A 17,911-nucleotide genomic window follows, 5' to 3' on the forward strand; every position below is an offset into this window, starting at 1 on the left:
CAGTCAGTTACTGGGTCCAGACATAGTGTCATCAGCCAGTCAGTCAGTTACTGGGTCCAGACATAGTGTCATCAGCCAGTCAGTTACTGGGTCCAGACATAGTGTCATCAGCCAGCCAGTCAGTTACTGGGTCCAGACATAGTGTCATCAGCCAGCCAGTCAGTTACTGGGTCCAGACATAGTGTCATCAGCCAGTCAGTTACTGGGTCCAGACATAGTGTCATCAGCCAGTCAGTTACTGGGTCCAGACATAGTGTCATCAGTCAGTCAGTTACTGGGTCCAGACATAGTGTCATCAGCCAGTCAGTTACTGGGTCCAGACATAGTGTCATCAGCCAGTCAGTCAGTTACTGGGTCCAGACATAGTGTCATCAGTCAGTCAGTTACTGGGTCCAGACATAGTGTCATCAGCCAGTCAGTTACTGGGTCCAGACATAGTGTCATCAGTCTGTCAGTTACTGGGTCCAGACATAGTGTCATCAGCCAGTCAGTTACTGGGTCCAGACATAGTGTCATCAGTCAGCCAGTCAGTCAGTTACTGGGTCCAGACATAGTGTCATCAGCCAGCCAGTTACTGGGTCCAGACATAGTGTCATCAGCCAGTCAGTTACTGGGTCCAGACATAGTGTCATCAGCCAGTCAGTCAGTTACTGGGTCCAGACATAGTGTCATCAGCCAGTCAGTCAGTTACTGGGTCCAGACATAGTGTCATCAGCCAGTCAGTTACTGGGTCCAGACATAGTGTCATCAGCCAGTCAGTTACTGGGTCCAGACATAGTGTCATCAGTCAGTCAGTTACTGGGTCCAGACATAGTGTCATCAGTCAGTCAGTTACTGGGTCCAGACATAGTGTCATCAGCCAGCCAGTTACTGGGTCCAGACATAGTGACATCAGCCAGTCAGTTACTGGGTCCAGACATAGTGACATCAGCCAGTCAGTTACTGGGTCCAGACATAGTGTCATCAGCCAGTCAGTCAGTTACTGGGTCCAGACATAGTGTCATCAGTCAGTCAGTTACTGGGTCCAGACATAGTGTCATCAGCCAGCCAGTTACTGGGTCCAGACATAGTGTGTCATCAGCAGACAGCCAGTCAGTTACTGGGTCCAGACATAGTGTGTCATCAGTCAGTCAGTCAGTTACTGGGTCCAGACATAGTGTCATCAGCCAGTCAGTCAGTTACTGGGTCCAGACATAGTGTCATCAGTCAGTCAGTTACTAGGTCCAGACATAGTGTCATCAGTCAGCCAGTTACTGGGTCCAGACATAGTGTCATCAGCCAGTCAGTCAGTTACTGGGTCCAGACATAGTGTCATCAGCCAGTCAGTTACTGGGTCCAGACATAGTGTCATCAGTCAGTCAGTTACTGGGTCCAGACATAGTGTCATCAGCCAGTCAGTTACTGGGTCCAGACATAGTGTCATCAGCCAGCCAGTCAGTTACTGGGTCCAGACATAGTGTCATCAGCCAGTCAGTCAGTTACTGGGTCCAGACATAGTGTCATCAGCCAGTCAGTTACTGGGTCCAGACATAGTGTCATCAGCCAGTCAGTTACTGGGTCCAGACATAGTGTCATCAGCCAGTCAGTTACTGGGTCCAGACATAGTGTCATCAGCCAGTCAGTCAGTTACTGGGTCCAGACATAGTGTCATCAGCCAGTCAGTTACTGGGTCCAGACATAGTGTCATCAGTCAGTCAGTTACTGGGTCCAGACATAGTGTCATCAGTCAGTCAGTTACTGGGTCCAGACATAGTGTCATCAGCCAGTCAGTCAGTTACTGGATCCAGACATAGTGTCATCAGCCAGTCAGTCAGTCAGTTACTGGGTCCAGACATAGTGTCATCAGCCAGTCAGTCAGTTACTGGGTCCAGACATAGTGTCATCAGTCAGTCAGTCAGTTACTGGGTCCAGACATAGTGTCAGCCAGCCAGTCAGTCAGTTACTGGGTCCAGACATAGTGTCATCAGCCAGTCAGTCAGTTACTGGGTCCAGACATAGTGTCATCAGCCAGTCAGTTACTGGGTCCAGACATAGTGTCATCAGCCAGTCAGTTACTGGGTCCAGACATAGTGTCATCAGCCAGTCAGTTACTGGGTCCAGACATAGTGTCATCAGCCAGTCAGTTACTGGGTCCAGACATAGTGTCATCAGTCAGTCAGTTACTGGGTCCAGACATAGTGTCATCAGCCAGTCAGTCAGTTACTGGGTCCAGACATAGTGTCATCAGTCAGTCAGTTACTGGGTCCAGACATAGTGTCATCAGCCAGCCAGTCAGTTACTGGGTCCAGACATAGTGTCATCAGCCAGTCAGTTACTGGGTCCAGACATAGTGTCATCAGTCAGTCAGTTACTGGGTCCAGACATAGTGTCATCAGTCAGTCAGTTACTGGGTCCAGACATAGTGTCATCAGCCAGTCAGTTACTGGGTCCAGACATAGTGTCATCAGTCAGTCAGTTACTGGGTGGGTCCAGACATAGTTACTGGGTCATCAGCCAGTCAGTTACTGGGTCCAGACATAGTGTCATCAGCCAGTCAGTCAGTTCTGGGTCCAGACATAGTGTCATCAGTCAGTTACTGGGTCCAGACATAGTGTCAGTCAGTCAGTTACTGGGTCCAGACATAGTGTCATCAGCCAGTCAGTTACTGGGTCCAGACATAGTGTCATCAGCCAGTCAGTCAGTTACTGGGTCCAGACATAGTGTCATCAGCCAGTCAGTCAGTCAGTTACTGGGTCCAGACATAGTGTCATCAGCCAGTCAGTCAGTTACTGGGTCCAGACATAGTGTCATCAGCCAGTCAGTTACTGGGTCCAGACATAGTGTCATCAGTCAGTCAGTTACTGGGTCCAGACATAGTGTCATCAGCCAGTCAGTCAGTTACTGGGTCCAGACATAGTGTCATCAGCCAGCCAGTCAGTTACTGGGTCCAGACATAGTGTCATCAGCCAGTCAGTTACTGGGTCCAGACATAGTGTCATCAGCCAGTCAGTTACTGGGTCCAGACATAGTGTCATCAGCCAGTCAGTCAGTTACTGGGTCCAGACATAGTGTCATCAGCCAGTCAGTTACTGGGTCCAGACATAGTGTCATCAGCCAGCCAGTCAGTTACTGGGTCCAGACATAGTGTCATCAGTCAGTCAGTTACTGGGTCCAGACATAGTGTCATCAGTCAGTCAGTTACTGGGTCCAGACATAGTGTCATCAGTCAGTCAGTTACTGGGTCCAGACATAGTGTCATCAGTCAGCCAGTCAGTTACTGGGTCCAGACATAGTGTCATCAGTCAGCCAGTCAGTTACTGGGTCCAGACATAGTGTCATCAGCCAGTCAGTCAGTTACTGGGTCCAGACATAGTGTCATCAGTCAGTCAGTTACTGGGTCCAGACATAGTGTCATCAGTCAGTCAGTTACTGGGTCCAGACATAGTGTCATCAGTCAGTCAGTTACTGGGTCCAGACATTGTGTCATCAGCCAGTCAGTTACTGGGTCCAGACATAGTGACATCAGCCAGTCAGTTACTGGGTCCAGACATAGTGTCATCAGCCAGTCAGTCAGTCAGTTACTGGGTCCAGACATAGTGTCATCAGCCAGTCAGTCAGTTACTGGGTCCAGACATAGTGTCATCAGCCAGTCAGTCAGTTACTGGTTCCAGACATAGTGTCATCAGTCAGTCAGTTACTGGGTCCAGACATAGAGTCATCAGTCAGTCAGTTACTGGGTCCAGACATAGTGTCATCAGTCAGTCAGTTACTGGGTCCAGACATAGTGTCATCAGTCAGCCAGTCAGTTACTGGGTCCAGACATAGTGTCATCAGTCAGTCAGTCAGTTACTGGGTCCAGACATAGTGTCATCAGCCAGTCAGTCAGTTACTGGGTCCAGACATAGTGTCATCAGCCAGTCAGTCAGTTACTGGGTCCAGACATAGTGTCATCAGTCAGTCAGTTACTGGGTCCAGACATAGTGTCATCAGTCAGTCAGTTACTGGGTCCAGACATAGTGTCATCAGCCAGTCAGTCAGTTACTGGGTCCAGACATAGTGTCATCAGCCAGTCAGTCAGTTACTGGGTCCAGACAGACATAGTGTCATCAGTCAGTCAGTCAGTTACTGGGTCCAGACATAGTGTCATCAGCCAGTCAGTCAGTTACTGGGTCCAGACATAGTGTCATCAGTCAGTCAGTCAGTTACTAGGTCCAGACATAGTGTCATCAGTCAGTCAGTCAGTTACTGGGTCCAGACATAGTGTCATCAGCCAGTCAGTCAGTTACTGGGTCCAGACATAGTGTCATCAGTCAGTCAGTTACTGGGTCCAGACATAGTGTCATCAGCCAGTCAGTCAGTTACTGGGTCCAGACATAGTGTCATCAGTCAGTCAGTTACTGGGTCCAGACATAGTGTCATCAGCCAGTCAGTTACTGGGTACAGACATAGTGTCATCAGCCAGTCAGTCAGTTACTGGGTCCAGACATAGTGTCATCAGCCAGTCAGTCAGTCAGTTACTGGGTCCAGACATAGTGTCATCAGCCAGTCAGTCAGTCAGTTACTGGGTCCAGACATAGTGTCATCAGCCAGTCAGTCAGTCAGTTACTGGGTCCAGACATAGTGTCATCAGCCAGTCAGTCAGTTACTGGGTCCAGACATAGTGTCATCAGCCAGTCAGTCAGTTACTGGGTCCAGACATAGTGTCATCAGTCAGCCAGTCAGTCAGTTACTGGGTCCAGACATAGTGTCATCAGCCAGCCAGTCAGTTACTGGGTCCAGACATAGTGTCATCAGTCAGTCAGTTACTGGGTCCAGACATAGTGTCATCAGTCAGTCAGTTACTGGGTCCAGACATAGTGTCATCAGCCAGTCAGTCAGTTACTGGGTCCAGACATAGTGTCATCAGCCAGTCAGTCAGTTACTGGGTCCAGACATAGTGTCATCAGTCAGCCAGTCAGTCAGTTACTGGGTCCAGACATAGTGTCATCAGCCAGCCAGTCAGTTACTGGGTCCAGACATAGTGTCATCAGTCAGTCAGTTACTGGGTCCAGACATAGTGTCATCAGCCAGTCAGTTACTGGGTCCAGACATAGTGTCATCAGTCAGTTAGTTACTGGGTCCAGACATAGTGTCATCAGCCAGTCAGTTACTGGGTCCAGACATAGTGTCATCAGCCAGTCAGTCAGCCAGTTACTGGGTCCAGACATAGTGTCATCAGCCAGTCAGTTACTGGGTCCAGACATAGTGTCATCAGCCAGTCAGTCAGTCAGTTACTGGGTCCAGACATAGTGTCATCAGCCAGTCAGTTACTGGGTCCAGACATAGTGTCATCAGCCAGTCAGTCAGCCAGTTACTGGGTCCAGACATAGTGTCATCAGTCAGTCAGTCAGTCAGTTACTGGATCCAGACATAGTGTCATCAGTCAGCCAGTCAGTTACTGGGTCCAGACATAGTGTCATCAGCCAGTCAGTCAGCCAGTTACTGGGTCCAGACATAGTGTCATCAGTCAGTCAGTCAGTTACTGGGTCCAGACATAGTGTCATCAGTCAGTCAGTCAGTTACTGGGTCCAGACATAGTGTCATCAGCCAGTCAGTTCCAGACATGGGTCCAGACTGGGTCCAGACATAGTGTCATCAGTCAGTCAGTTACTAGGTCCAGACATAGTGTCATCAGTCAGCCAGTTACTGGGTCCAGACATAGTGTCATCAGCCAGTCAGTCAGTTACTGGGTCCAGACATAGTGTCATCAGCCAGTCAGTCAGTTACTGGGTCCAGACATAGTGTCATCAGCCAGTCAGTTACTGGGTCCAGACATAGTGTCATCAGTCAGTCAGTTACTGGGTCCAGACATAGTGTCATCAGCCAGTCAGTTACTGGGTCCAGACATAGTGTCATCAGTCAGTCAGTTACTGGGTCCAGACATAGTGTCATCAGTCAGTCAGTTACTGGGTCCAGACATAGTGTCATCAGTCAGTCAGTTACTGGGTCCAGACATAGTGTCATCAGTCAGTCAGTTACTGGGTCCAGACATAGTGTCATCAGCCAGTCAGTCAGTTACTGGGTCCAGACATAGTGTCATCAGCCAGTCAGTTACTGGGTCCAGACATAGTGTCATCAGCCAGTCAGTTACTGGGTCCAGACATAGTGTCATCAGCCAGTCAGTCAGTTACTGGGTCCAGACATAGTGTCATCAGCCAGTCAGTCAGTCAGTTACTGGGTCCAGACATAGTGTCATCAGCCAGTCAGTCAGTTACTGGGTCCAGACATAGTGTCAGCCAGCCAGTCAGTCAGTTACTGGGTCCAGACATAGTGTCAGCCAGCCAGTCAGTCAGTTACTGGGTCCAGACATAGTGTCAGCCAGCCAGTCAGTCAGTTACTGGGTCCAGACATAGTGTCAGCCAGCCAGTCAGTCAGTTACTGGGTCCAGACATAGTGTCATCAGCCAGTCAGTCAGTTACTGGGTCCAGACATAGTGTCATCAGCCAGTCAGTTACTGGGTCCAGACATAGTGTCATCAGTCAGTCAGTTACTGGGTCCAGACATAGTGTCATCAGCCAGTCAGTCAGTTACTGGGTCCAGACATAGTGTCATCAGCCAGTCAGTCAGTTACTGGGTCCAGACATAGTGTCATCAGCCAGTCAGTCAGTTACTGGGTCCAGACATAGTGTCATCAGTCAGTCAGTCAGTTACTGGGTCCAGACATAGTGTCATCAGTCAGTCAGTCAGTTACTGGGTCCAGACATAGTGTCAGCCAGCCAGTCAGTCAGTTACTGGGTCCAGACATAGTGTCATCCAGTCAGTCAGTCAGTTACTGGGTCCAGACATAGTGTCATCAGCCAGTCAGTCAGTTACTGGGTCCAGACATAGTGTCATCAGTCAGTCAGTTACTGGGTCCAGACATAGTGTCATCAGCCAGTCAGTTACTGGGTCCAGACATAGTGTCATCAGCCAGTCAGTTACTGGGTCCAGACATAGTGTCATCAGCCAGTCAGTTACTGGGTCCAGACATAGTGTCATCAGTCAGTCAGTTACTGGGTCCAGACATAGTGTCAGTCAGTCAGTTACTAGGTCCAGACATAGTGTCATCAGTCAGTCAGTTACTGGGTCCAGACATAGTGTCATCAGCAGTCAGTCAGTCAGTTACTGGGTCCAGACATAGTGTCATCAGCCAGTCAGTTACTGGGTCCAGACATAGTGTCATCAGCCAGTCAGTTACTGGGTCCAGACATAGTGTCATCAGTCAGTCAGTCAGTTACTGGGTCCAGACATAGTGTCATCAGCCAGTCAGTCAGTTACTGGGTCCAGACATCTCTGCGTATCAACACCCTCTCACCAGTCTGAGTCCAGACCTCCACCTCATAAATGAACACTGATACTCCTGCAGACATCAGACCAGCCGCTGAGAGAAGGTGTTAATACAACTGTTTTACCTCCTAACTTCTCTACCGTAGACCTGTACCATCAGATACAGCTATATTAATACTAACTGCTGTCATGACGTTGCCCTCTATGGGTACAGCGAGCACCATCCCCCTCTCACTCTCCTACACTCAGGCTGCTGTGGTCAGAGAGGTCATAAATTCCTGGAGGAGAATCCTGCCTCAGGGCCAGACAGTATAGAGAGAGAGTGAGTTTTCATAGAGAGAACAAATTAATTTCTTCCAGCTCACAGAACTGGAGGTCTGAACAACATTTCTGTTCTGGAGAATGTATAAAAGATCGGTGAAGAATCCAGCTACAAACTGGTGCGTTTGGTACAATTTTGTAAAACTCATGAGAGACAATACAGCCACATTACCATAACCCTGTTTATACAATAGCCTCAGTTATGAGGCTACATCATCAGTTACATCTAATTGTTGTACAAAATGAACGAGTAAAGATGATACTATTTGTGAAATGATGTGATGCTATGTAATGATGTTAATGTGAGAGAATTGTATTTCTGTTTAAAGTTCCACTAAGTCCTTGGCCCGCCCCCAGGGCCACAGACAGGACCTGGCGCCATGAGAACAGCCCTTTTCTATGTTCCGAATAAAACCCCCACCTGGGTTTTCTATCACCAGACCAGCTTACCTCAATTACGAGGGGGGCTAAGGGTTGAGATGAGACCAGTACCTCATCATAGAGGGAAATAAGGCTAGAGTAGATTGCTTTCTTTTAACCATCCCATGTGGTTAAACTCTTAGACTATCAATACCGACAGAATAAGAACAAGTCTTTGATATTGATTACTAGTCTGCAGCCATTCATTTCTTTATAACCATATCTACTTTGTTTGTTTGTGTTATGCATTTCTGTGAGTACTTAGTTCGTAAACAAATGATTTCAAGACAATTGATGTATGGATGACTCATAGTGAAGACTGGGTTTGTGCAGATAACAAACAATGTACGACGTTTGGAATGAGACTAACGTGAGGTAAAGAATAATTCATTAATCAGAGCACTAAGTGATAAGATGTTAAAATATCTGAAAGTTATATCAGGAAAATTATAACTTTGTAATCTGAATATTTTCCTTGGTGCCCCGTATTCCTAGTTAATTACAGTTACATGATTACATATTTTAATCACGTAATAATACAGAGAATATTTGATAAAGATTCATCTTCAGTTTAATGATGCCAAAGACACGACCCCTCTCTAGTCTCCTCAGTAGGTAGACCTGTACCATCAGAAACAGCTATATTAATACTAACTTAGAGGCTGGGCCTGTACCTGAATCAGAATTGAGTTTGGTTCAGATTTCAATTAACCCTAATAAATGTTTTATTTAACCTTTAACTAGGAAGGTCGGTTTTGAAAAAAAGTATTATTTACAATGATGGCCTACCCCGGCCAAACCCTTACAATGCTGGGCCAAATGTGCGCTGGCCTACGTAGGCCGGTTTGTGATACAGCCTGGAATCGAACCAGGGTGTCTGCAGTGACGCCTCCAGCACTGAGATGCAGTGCCTTAGACCGCTGCGCCCCTCAGGAGCACTACTGTATAGGCCTACTGTATAGACTAAATACACTACATGACCAAAATTATGTGGACACCTGCTCGTTGAACATCTCATTCCAAAATTATGGGCATTAATATGGAGTTGGTCCCCCCTTTGCTGCTATAACAGCCTCCACTCTTCTGGGAAGATTTCCACTAGATGTTGGGAGATTAGGCCTGGCTCGCAGTCGGCATTCCAATTCATCCCAAAGGCGTTCGATGTGGTTGAGGTCAGGGCTCAGGGCAGGCCAGTCAAGTTCTTCCACACCGATCTCAACAAGGTTTTGTGCTCGATGTCAGCAACAGGTGTGGCTGAAATAGCTAAATTCACATACTTTTGACCACGTAGTGTATGAATTAGGCACATTTTATGAGTTGGACACTTTTAAGAAGGTAGAAGGAAATCAATGCATGTTGTTCTATTTGAGGCATTGTCACTCTGTCCGACTCTGAGGCATCTGTCTGACTCTGAGGCATCGCCACTCTGTCCGACTCTGAGGCATCTGTCCGTCCGAGGCATCTGTCCGACTCCGAGGCATCTGTCCGTCCGAGGCATCTGTCCGACTCCGAGGCATCTGTCCGACTCCGAGGCATCTGTCCGACTCCGAGGCATCTGTCCGACTCCGAGGCATCTGTCCGACTCCGAGGCATCTGTCCGACTCCGAGGCATCTGTCCGAGGCATCTGTCCGACTCCGAGGCATCTGTCCGAGGCATCTGTCTGAGGCATCGCCACTCTGATTATGAGGCATCTCAGGAAGAAAAGCCTAGTAAAGAAACTCAACTGTAGCTGTACCAGACTGTTATTATGGGCGTTAAAACCTTCTGCGTCCGTATTCATCGCCACCCTCTATTTTCCAGTGAGATCTCGTTAAAAGAAATGCAGGCGTAGTAACACTGTCATTTAGAGTCTAAACCTGGGAAAGAAAGAAACAGCTCAAAGCTCTCTCTAACCCTAACCTGGGGAGCCAGAGAGACTAACTAACAGCTCTCTCTAACCCTAACCTGGGGAGCCAGACAGACTAACTAACAGCTCTCTCTAACCCTAACCTGGGGAGACAGAGAGACTAACAGCTCTCTCTAACCCTAACCTGGGGAGCCAGAGAGACTAACAGCTCTCTCTAACCCTAACCTGGGGGGCCAGAGAGACTAACAGCTCTCTCTAACCCTAAACCTGCTCTCTCTAACCCTAACCTGGGGAGCCAGAGAGACTAACATCTCTCTCTAACCCTAACCTGGGGAGCCAGAGAGACTAACAGCTCTCTCTAACCCTAACCTGGGGAGCCAGAGAGACTAACAGCTCTCTCTAACCTTAACCTGGGGAGCCAGAGAGACTAACAGCTCTCTCTAACCCTAACCTGGGGAGCCAGAGAGACTAACAGCTCTCTCTAACCCTAACCTGGGGAGCCAGAGAGACTAACTAACAGCTCTCTCTAACCCTAACCTGGGGAGCCAGAGAGACTAACAGCTCTCTCTAACCCTAACCTGGGGAGCCAGAGAGACTAACAGCTCTCTCTAACCCTAACCTGGGGAGCCAGAGAGACTAACAGCTCTCTCTAACCCTAACCTGGGGAGCCAGAGAGACTAACAGCTCTCTCTAACCCTAACCTGGGGAGCCAGAGAGACTAACAGCTCTCTCTAACCCTAACCTGGGGAGCCAGAGAGACTAACTAACAGCTCTCTCTAACCCTAACCTGGGGAGCCAGAGAGACTAACAGCTCTCTCTAACCCTAACCTGGGGAGCCAGAGAGACTAACTAACAGCTCTCTCTAACCCTAACCTGGGGAGCCAGAGAGACTAACTAACAGCTCTCTCTAACCCTAACCTGGGGAGCCAGAGAGACTAACTAACAGCTCTCTCTAACCCTAACCTGGGGAGCCAGAGAGACTAACAGCTCGCTCTAACCCTAACCTGGGGAGCCAGAGAGACTAACAGCTCTCTCTAACCCTAACCTGGGGAGCCAGAGAGACTAACATCTCTCTCTAACCCTAACCTGGGGAGCCAGAGAGACTAACAGCTCTCTCTAACACTAACCTGGGGAGCCAGAGAGACTAACAGCTCTCTCTAACCCTAACCTGGGGAGCCAGAGAGACTAACAGCTCTCTCTAACCCTAACCTGGGGAGCCAGAGAGACTAACAGCTCTCTCTAACCCTAACCTGGGGAGCCAGAGAGACTAACAGCTCTCTCAAACCCTAACCTGGGGAGCCAGAGAGACTAACAGCTCTCTATAACCCTAACCTGGGGAGCCAGAGAGACTAACAGCTCTCTCTAACCCTAACCTGGGGAGCCAGAGAGACTAACAGCTCTCTCTAACCCTAACCTGGGGAGCCAGAGAGACTAACAGCTCTCTCTAACCCTAACCTGGGGAGCCAGAGAGACTAACAGCTCTCTCTAACCCTAACCTGGGGAGCCAGAGAGACTAACAGCTCTCTCTAACCCTAACCTGGGGAGCCAGAGAGACTAACATCTCTCTCTAACCCTAACCTGGGGAGCCAGAGAGACTAACAGCTCTCTCTAACCCTAACCTGGGGAGCCAGAGAGACTAACAGCTCTCTCTAACCCTAACCTGGGGAGCCAGAGAGACTAACAGCTCTCTCTAACCCTAACCTGGGGAGCCAGAGAGACTAACAGCTCTCTCTAACCCTAACCTGGGGAGCCAGAGAGACTAACATCTCTCTCTAACCCTAACCTGGGGAGCCAGAGAGACTAACATCTCTCTCTAACCCTAACCTGGGGAGCCAGAGAGACTAACAGCTCTCTCTAACCCTAACCTAGGGAGCCAGAGAGACTAACAGCTCTCTCTAACCCTAACCTGGGGAGCCAGAGAGACAAACATCTCTCTCTAACCCTAACCTGGGGAGCCAGAGAGACTAACAGCTCTCTCTAACCCTAACCTGGGGAGCCAGAGAGACAAACATCTCTCTCTAACCCTAACCTGGGGAGCCAGAGAGACTAACAGCTCTCTCTAACCCTAACCTGGGGAGCCAGCGAGACTAACAGCTCTCTCTAACCCTAACCTGGGGAGCCAGAGAGACTAACAGCTCTCTCTAACCCTAACCTGGGGAGCCAGAGAGACTAACATCTCTCTCTAACCCTAACCTGGGGAGCCAGAGAGACTAACAGCTCTCTATAACCCTAACCTGGGGAGCCAGAGAGACTAACAGCTCTCTATAACCCTAACCTGGGGAGCCAGAGAGAGACTAACAGCTCTCTCTAACCCTAACCTGGGGAGCCAGAGAGACTAACTAACAGCTCTCTCTAACCTTAACCTGGGGAGCCAGAGAGACTAACAGCTCTCTCTAACCCTAACCTGGGGAGCCAGAGAGACTAACAGCTCTCTCTAACCCTAACCTGGGGAGCCAGAGAGACTAACATCTCTCTCTAACCCTAACCTGGGGAGCCAGAGAGACTAACAGCTCTCTATAACCCTAACCTGGGGAGCCAGAGAGACTAACAGCTCTCTATAACCCTAACCTGGGGAGCCAGAGAGACTAACAGCTCTCTCTAACCCTAACCTGGGGAGCCAGAGAGACTAACTAACAGCTCTCTCTAACCTTAACCTGGGGAGCCAGAGAGACTAACAGCTCTCTCTAACCCTAACCTGGGGAGCCAGAGAGACTAACAGCTCTCTCTAACCCTAACCTGGGGAGCCAGAGAGACTAACAGCTCTCTCTAACCCTAACCTGGGGAGCCAGAGAGACTAACAGCTCTCTCTAACCCTAACCTGGGGAGCCAGAGAGACTAACAGCTCTCTCTAACCCTAACCTGGGGAGCCAGAGAGACTAACATCTCTCTCTAACCCTAACCTGGGGAGCCAGAGAGACTAACAGCTCTCTCTAACCCTAACCTGGGGAGCCATAGAGACTAACAGCTCTCTCTAACCTTAACCTGGGGAGCCAGAGAGACTAACAGCTCTCTCTAACCCTAACCTGGGGAGCCAGAGAGACTAACAGCTCTCTCTAACCCTAACCTGGGGAGCCAGAGAGACTAACAGCTCTATCTAACCCTAACCTGGGGAGCCAGAGAGACTAACAGCTCTCTCTAACCCTAACCTGGGGAGCCAGAGAGACTAACAGCTCTCTCTAACCCTAACCTGGGGAGCCAGAGAGACTAACAGCTCTCTCTAACCCTAACCTGGGGAGCCAGAGAGACTAACAGCTCTCTCTAACCCTAACCTGGGGAGCCAGAGAGACTAACAGCTCTCTCTAACCCTAACCTGGGAGCCATTGAGAGACTAACTAACAGCTCTCTCTAACCCTAACCTGGGGAGCCAGAGAGACTAACTAACAGCTCTCTCTAACCCTAACCTGGGAGCCAGAGAGACTAACTAACAGTCTCTCTAACCCTAACCTGGGGAGCCAGAGAGACAAACAGCTCTCTCTAACCCTAACCTGGGGAGCCAGAGAGACTAACAGCTCTCTCTAACCCTAACCTGGGAGCCAGAGAGACTACCAGCTCTCTCTCACCCTAACCTGGGGAGTCAGAGAGACTAACTAACAGCTCTCTCTAACCCTAACCTGGGGAGCCAGAGAGACTAACAGCTCTCTCTAACCCTAACCTGGGGAGCCATAGAGACTAACTAACAGCTCTCTCTAACCCTAACCTGGGGAGCCAGAGAGACTAACAGCTCTCTCTAACCCTAACCTGGGGAGCCAGAGAGACTAACAGCTCTCTCTAACCCTAACCTGGGGAGCCAGAGAGACTAAGTAACAACTCAAAGCTCTCTTTGTCCAGTAGCTGTTTCTCATTGAGGGAATAAAAGAGTCACAGATAAAATGGGGGTTTAATGGCTATGAACAGGCAGGCTGCTATTTAAGCCCTGGACAAACGCATCAACTATTGATGTCTGTTCGGTTGTGTTGCTGTTACAGAATTTACCTGCCGCCCCTCCACTCTAACCACTAGGCTACCTGCCGCCCCTCAACTCTAACCACTAGGCTACCTACCGCCCCTACACTCTAACCACTAGGCTACCCTGCCGCCTCTACACTCTAACCACTAGGCTACCTACCGCCCCTCCACTCTAACCACTAGGCTACCTACCGCCCCTCCACTCTAACCACTAGGCTACCTACCGCCCCTCCACTCTAACCACTAGGCTACCTACCGCCCCTCCACTCTAACCACTAGGCTACCTACCGCCCCTCCACTCTAACCACTAGGCTACCTACCGCCCCTCCACTCTAACCACTAGGCTACCTACCGCCCCTCCACTCTAACCACTAGGCTACCTACCGCCCCTCCACACTAACCACTAGGCTACCTACCGCCCCTCCACACTAACCACTAGGCTACCTACCGCCCCTCCACTCTAACCACTAGGCTACCTACCGCCCCTCCACTCTAACCACTAGGCTACCTACCGCCCCTCCACTCTAACCACTAGGCTACCTACCGCCCCTCCACTCTAACCACTAGGCTACCTACCGCCCCTCCACTCTAACCACTAGGCTACCTACCGCCCCTCCACTCTAACCACTAGGCTACCTGCCGCCCCTCCACTCTAACCACTAGGCTACACTGCCGCCCCAAAGATGGCTGCTATAAGTTGATGAATAGCCTGAAACGGCTTCTTGGTAGCTCGTGGGAGTTGGGAACCTAACGAGGCGAGCTAAAGCCAACTTCAGAAAATTACTAGGCATCTAATAGTAATAAGATTATTAAACAGGACAAATCTGGGGGGGTCAGGTGCCCATGTGCCCCCTATGGGCATGACGCCTCTGGCAGAATCCACCACTATAAGCACCAGCTTCTGGTCAGAGAGGGGGGGAGGCAGCTACAAAGTTTGCAAGCCTGAGTACAGACAGACAGACGGACTGTTCTGGGAACACACAGCTCCGGCTGGTTCTAACCTCCAGACAGACAGACGGACTTTTCTGAGAACTCACAGCTCTGGCTGGTTCTAACCTCCAGACAGACAAACAGGCCGTGTTGATCAGAGATTCTTCTTGGAAGACAGCCCAGTGGGAGCAGGCAGCACAGTGGGAGCAGGCAGCACAGTGGGAGCAGGCAGCTCAGTGGGAGCAGGCAGCACAGAGGGAGCAGGCAGCACAGTGGGAGCAGGCAGCACAGAGGGAGCAGGCAGCACAGAGGGAGCAGGCAGCACAGTGGGAGCAGGCAGCACAGTGGGAGCAGGCAGCACAGAGGGAGCAGGCAGCACAGAGGGAGCAGGCAGCCCAGTGGGAGCAGGCAGCACAGTGGGAGCACAGGCACAGTGGGAGCAGGCAGCTCAGTGGGAGCAGGCAGCACAGAGGGAGCAGGCAGCCCAGTGGGAGCAGGCAGCACAGTGGGAGCAGGCAGCTCAGTGGGAGCAGGCAGCTCAGTGGGAGCAGGCAGCACAGTGGGAGCAGGCAGCACAGAGGGAGCAGGCAGCACAGTGGGAGCAGGCAGCACAGAGGGAGCAGGCAGCACAGTGGGAGCAGGCAGCACAGTGGGAGCAGGCAGCACAGAGGGAGCAGGCAGCACAGAGGGAGCAGGCAGCACAGTGGGAGGGCCAGTAAATAAGATGTCATCAATAATAGCCAGTGAATGTTCTGAGAGAACAATGTTCTGAGAGAACACAGCTACATCTGGCTCTAACCTCCAGACAGGCTGGTTCATATCATCCAGATAAGTCTACTGGTCTCTGCTCCGCACTCACCCAGATTCACTGTCCTGACTAACAGCTTCTGATGGGCCTTTGCCATAATTACCCAGGGCCTTATCACAAACTTATGGGATGCATATTTCATGTCCTGGCTGTGCAGTGCACTGCGCTGGCAGTCAATGTATGAAAAAAACTAAACAGATCCTAGACAAAATGTAGACACTCCACTTCAAAGAGGAGGGAAGGGGAAGAGGAGGGGGGAGAGGAGGGAGGAGGGGGGGTGCACATTACTGAAATCATTTCATCTGTCGATGAATCACAGGCAACATCAGAAAGGATCAAATACATTTTGATAAATGAAGATGAGCCATGATTATAAGGTATGAGTGAAGCATCGTCCGCATATGACCAAGCACATTTAGTCTACATCCCTTATTGAACGTGATAAGTATATGTCTCATCATTTTTCCCTCTACTATAAAATCGGCTGGTTTTTTTTCATAAAATGGTACATTTCCACCTACTGCCAAATTGAGAACCTACCGGACTAAAAATAATGAAATGTTTTGCCACAAATATAACGTTGATTGCTTGTAAGCAGGCCAAAATGTGGCACTTGTTTGGCATACAAATACAATTTCCTACACTAATGTTTTCGTGTTGGTTAAAAGTGTAATATAATACAAGATGAGAAGAGCGTTTAAAGGGGTTAGCCAGCTGCTGTGCTGTTGCCACTCATGCTACCACTTCTGGGATTCGACAACACAGGCTATCTTTAGCTGTTAACTAACCGAACTACCTCGTTGTTTTGCTATCAAATCAAATCGGTCACATACACATGGTTAGCAGATGTTATTGCGAGTGTAGCGAAATGCTTGTGCTTCTAGTTCCCGACAGTACAGTAATATCTAACAATTCCACAACAACTACCTAATTAACAACTCAAAAGGGATGGAATAAGAATATATACATATATGGATGAGTGATGGCCGAGCGGCATAGGCAAGATGCAATAGATGGTATAAAATACAGTATATACATATGAGATGAGTAATGCAAGATATGTAAACATTATTAAAGTGACTAGTGATCCATTTATTAAAGTGGCCAATGATTTCAAGTCTGTATGTAGGCAGCAGTCTCTCTGTGTGTTAGTAGTGATGGCTGTTTTAACACGTCCATCACTAAAAATGCACCGAATGTGTTCAAATCCATTGGGCTAGAAAGTTACTGTCAAACTCAAACGTGTCTGATCTGACAGCCGGGGAGGTCATCACTGATCACAGCGTTATCGCATCATAGACGCACTTCATGGGGTTTTATTTCTCTCTCCAAAGACCAACAAACACAAGCTACAGACCAAGCTAACAAGCAGTTAGTTGGCTGGCTACTTAATGCAACAACAACAACACACAACAAAAGTTGACATGAAGACATGTGTGTATTTCTGGGGGATATTATGGTCTGTTCCGGAACTCAGCATTGTGGTTTTATGCGGTAACGACGTGACCCCCACGCCGTCACCAGGGCGCCAGTCGATCGATGGGAATTGAACAAAGAGGATCAATTTCCGATCAGCGAGAAAACCAATTTGATCAATACGAGAACAGGTCTGTCTCACTACGAGCGGATCGAAATACCGACAGAAAAGCCATTTCGAAACTAAAACATATCCAATGCAGCGATCTTAGCAAAACAAATATTGAAATGGTACAAAGCAACTCAAATGAGGGAAGAAAAAAAAACTGACCTGCAGTTGTTGTAAATCAAAGCGCTTCCAATATTGAAACATTGATCCCGCATTGGCCGCCATCTTGAGGCATATTGAGACGGAATGAGAAGCTGACAGAGAGAGCGAGGGTTGGAGTTCAGGAGATACCGAGAAAACACGGAGCGGAGTTCTCAAACAGTCCCTTCGCTTATGTGGTGAGGAATAGACTTTATTGAACGGGAATCTACTGTTTTGAATACTGCCAAAGAGTAGAGTGGGTGCTGACAATTTTCTAGATGGTAAAATATGGACTGGCGTTCCTTATGGTATATATATAACCAAACAATATATATATATATATTATATTGTTTGGTTTTCACTCAGAAAACACACGCTTACATGTCTTACTTACATCATTGTTTTTTATATATATTAATGACAACTTTTAACCATTTATCCAAAGTTTTTTTTTACATTTGTTATAACTTTTCATTAGGCTGTGCTCATCATTACAATTGCACACACCAAATTAGGACCCATTGACAGTCGTAATCATTTTTTATTTAACCTTTATTTTGAACCTGTATTTATTTAAAGTCAATTAAGAACAAATTCTTATTTTCAATGACGGCATAGGAACAGTGGGTT

At 48.8% G+C, this 17,911-nt stretch overlaps 1 protein-coding gene across 1 annotated transcript in view; it reads right to left on the reverse strand.

Moving 5' to 3' along the window:
- LOC135537941 (protein CASP-like) overlaps window positions 1–17,376 on the reverse strand; it is a 139,218-nt gene extending 121,842 nt beyond the window's left edge. Inside the window, exon 1 of the mRNA XM_064963949.1 lies at window positions 17,303–17,376. Coding sequence (XP_064820021.1) covers window positions 17,303–17,365 — 63 coding nt within the window. The 5' untranslated portion in view covers window positions 17,366–17,376. The remainder of the gene's footprint in view (window positions 1–17,302) is intronic.
- Between the last annotated feature and the right edge of the window lie 535 nt (window positions 17,377–17,911).

The sequence above is a fragment of the Oncorhynchus masou genome, unplaced genomic scaffold (genome assembly GCF_036934945.1).
Source record: "Oncorhynchus masou masou isolate Uvic2021 unplaced genomic scaffold, UVic_Omas_1.1 unplaced_scaffold_874, whole genome shotgun sequence".
NCBI lineage: Eukaryota > Metazoa > Chordata > Actinopteri > Salmoniformes > Salmonidae > Oncorhynchus > Oncorhynchus masou.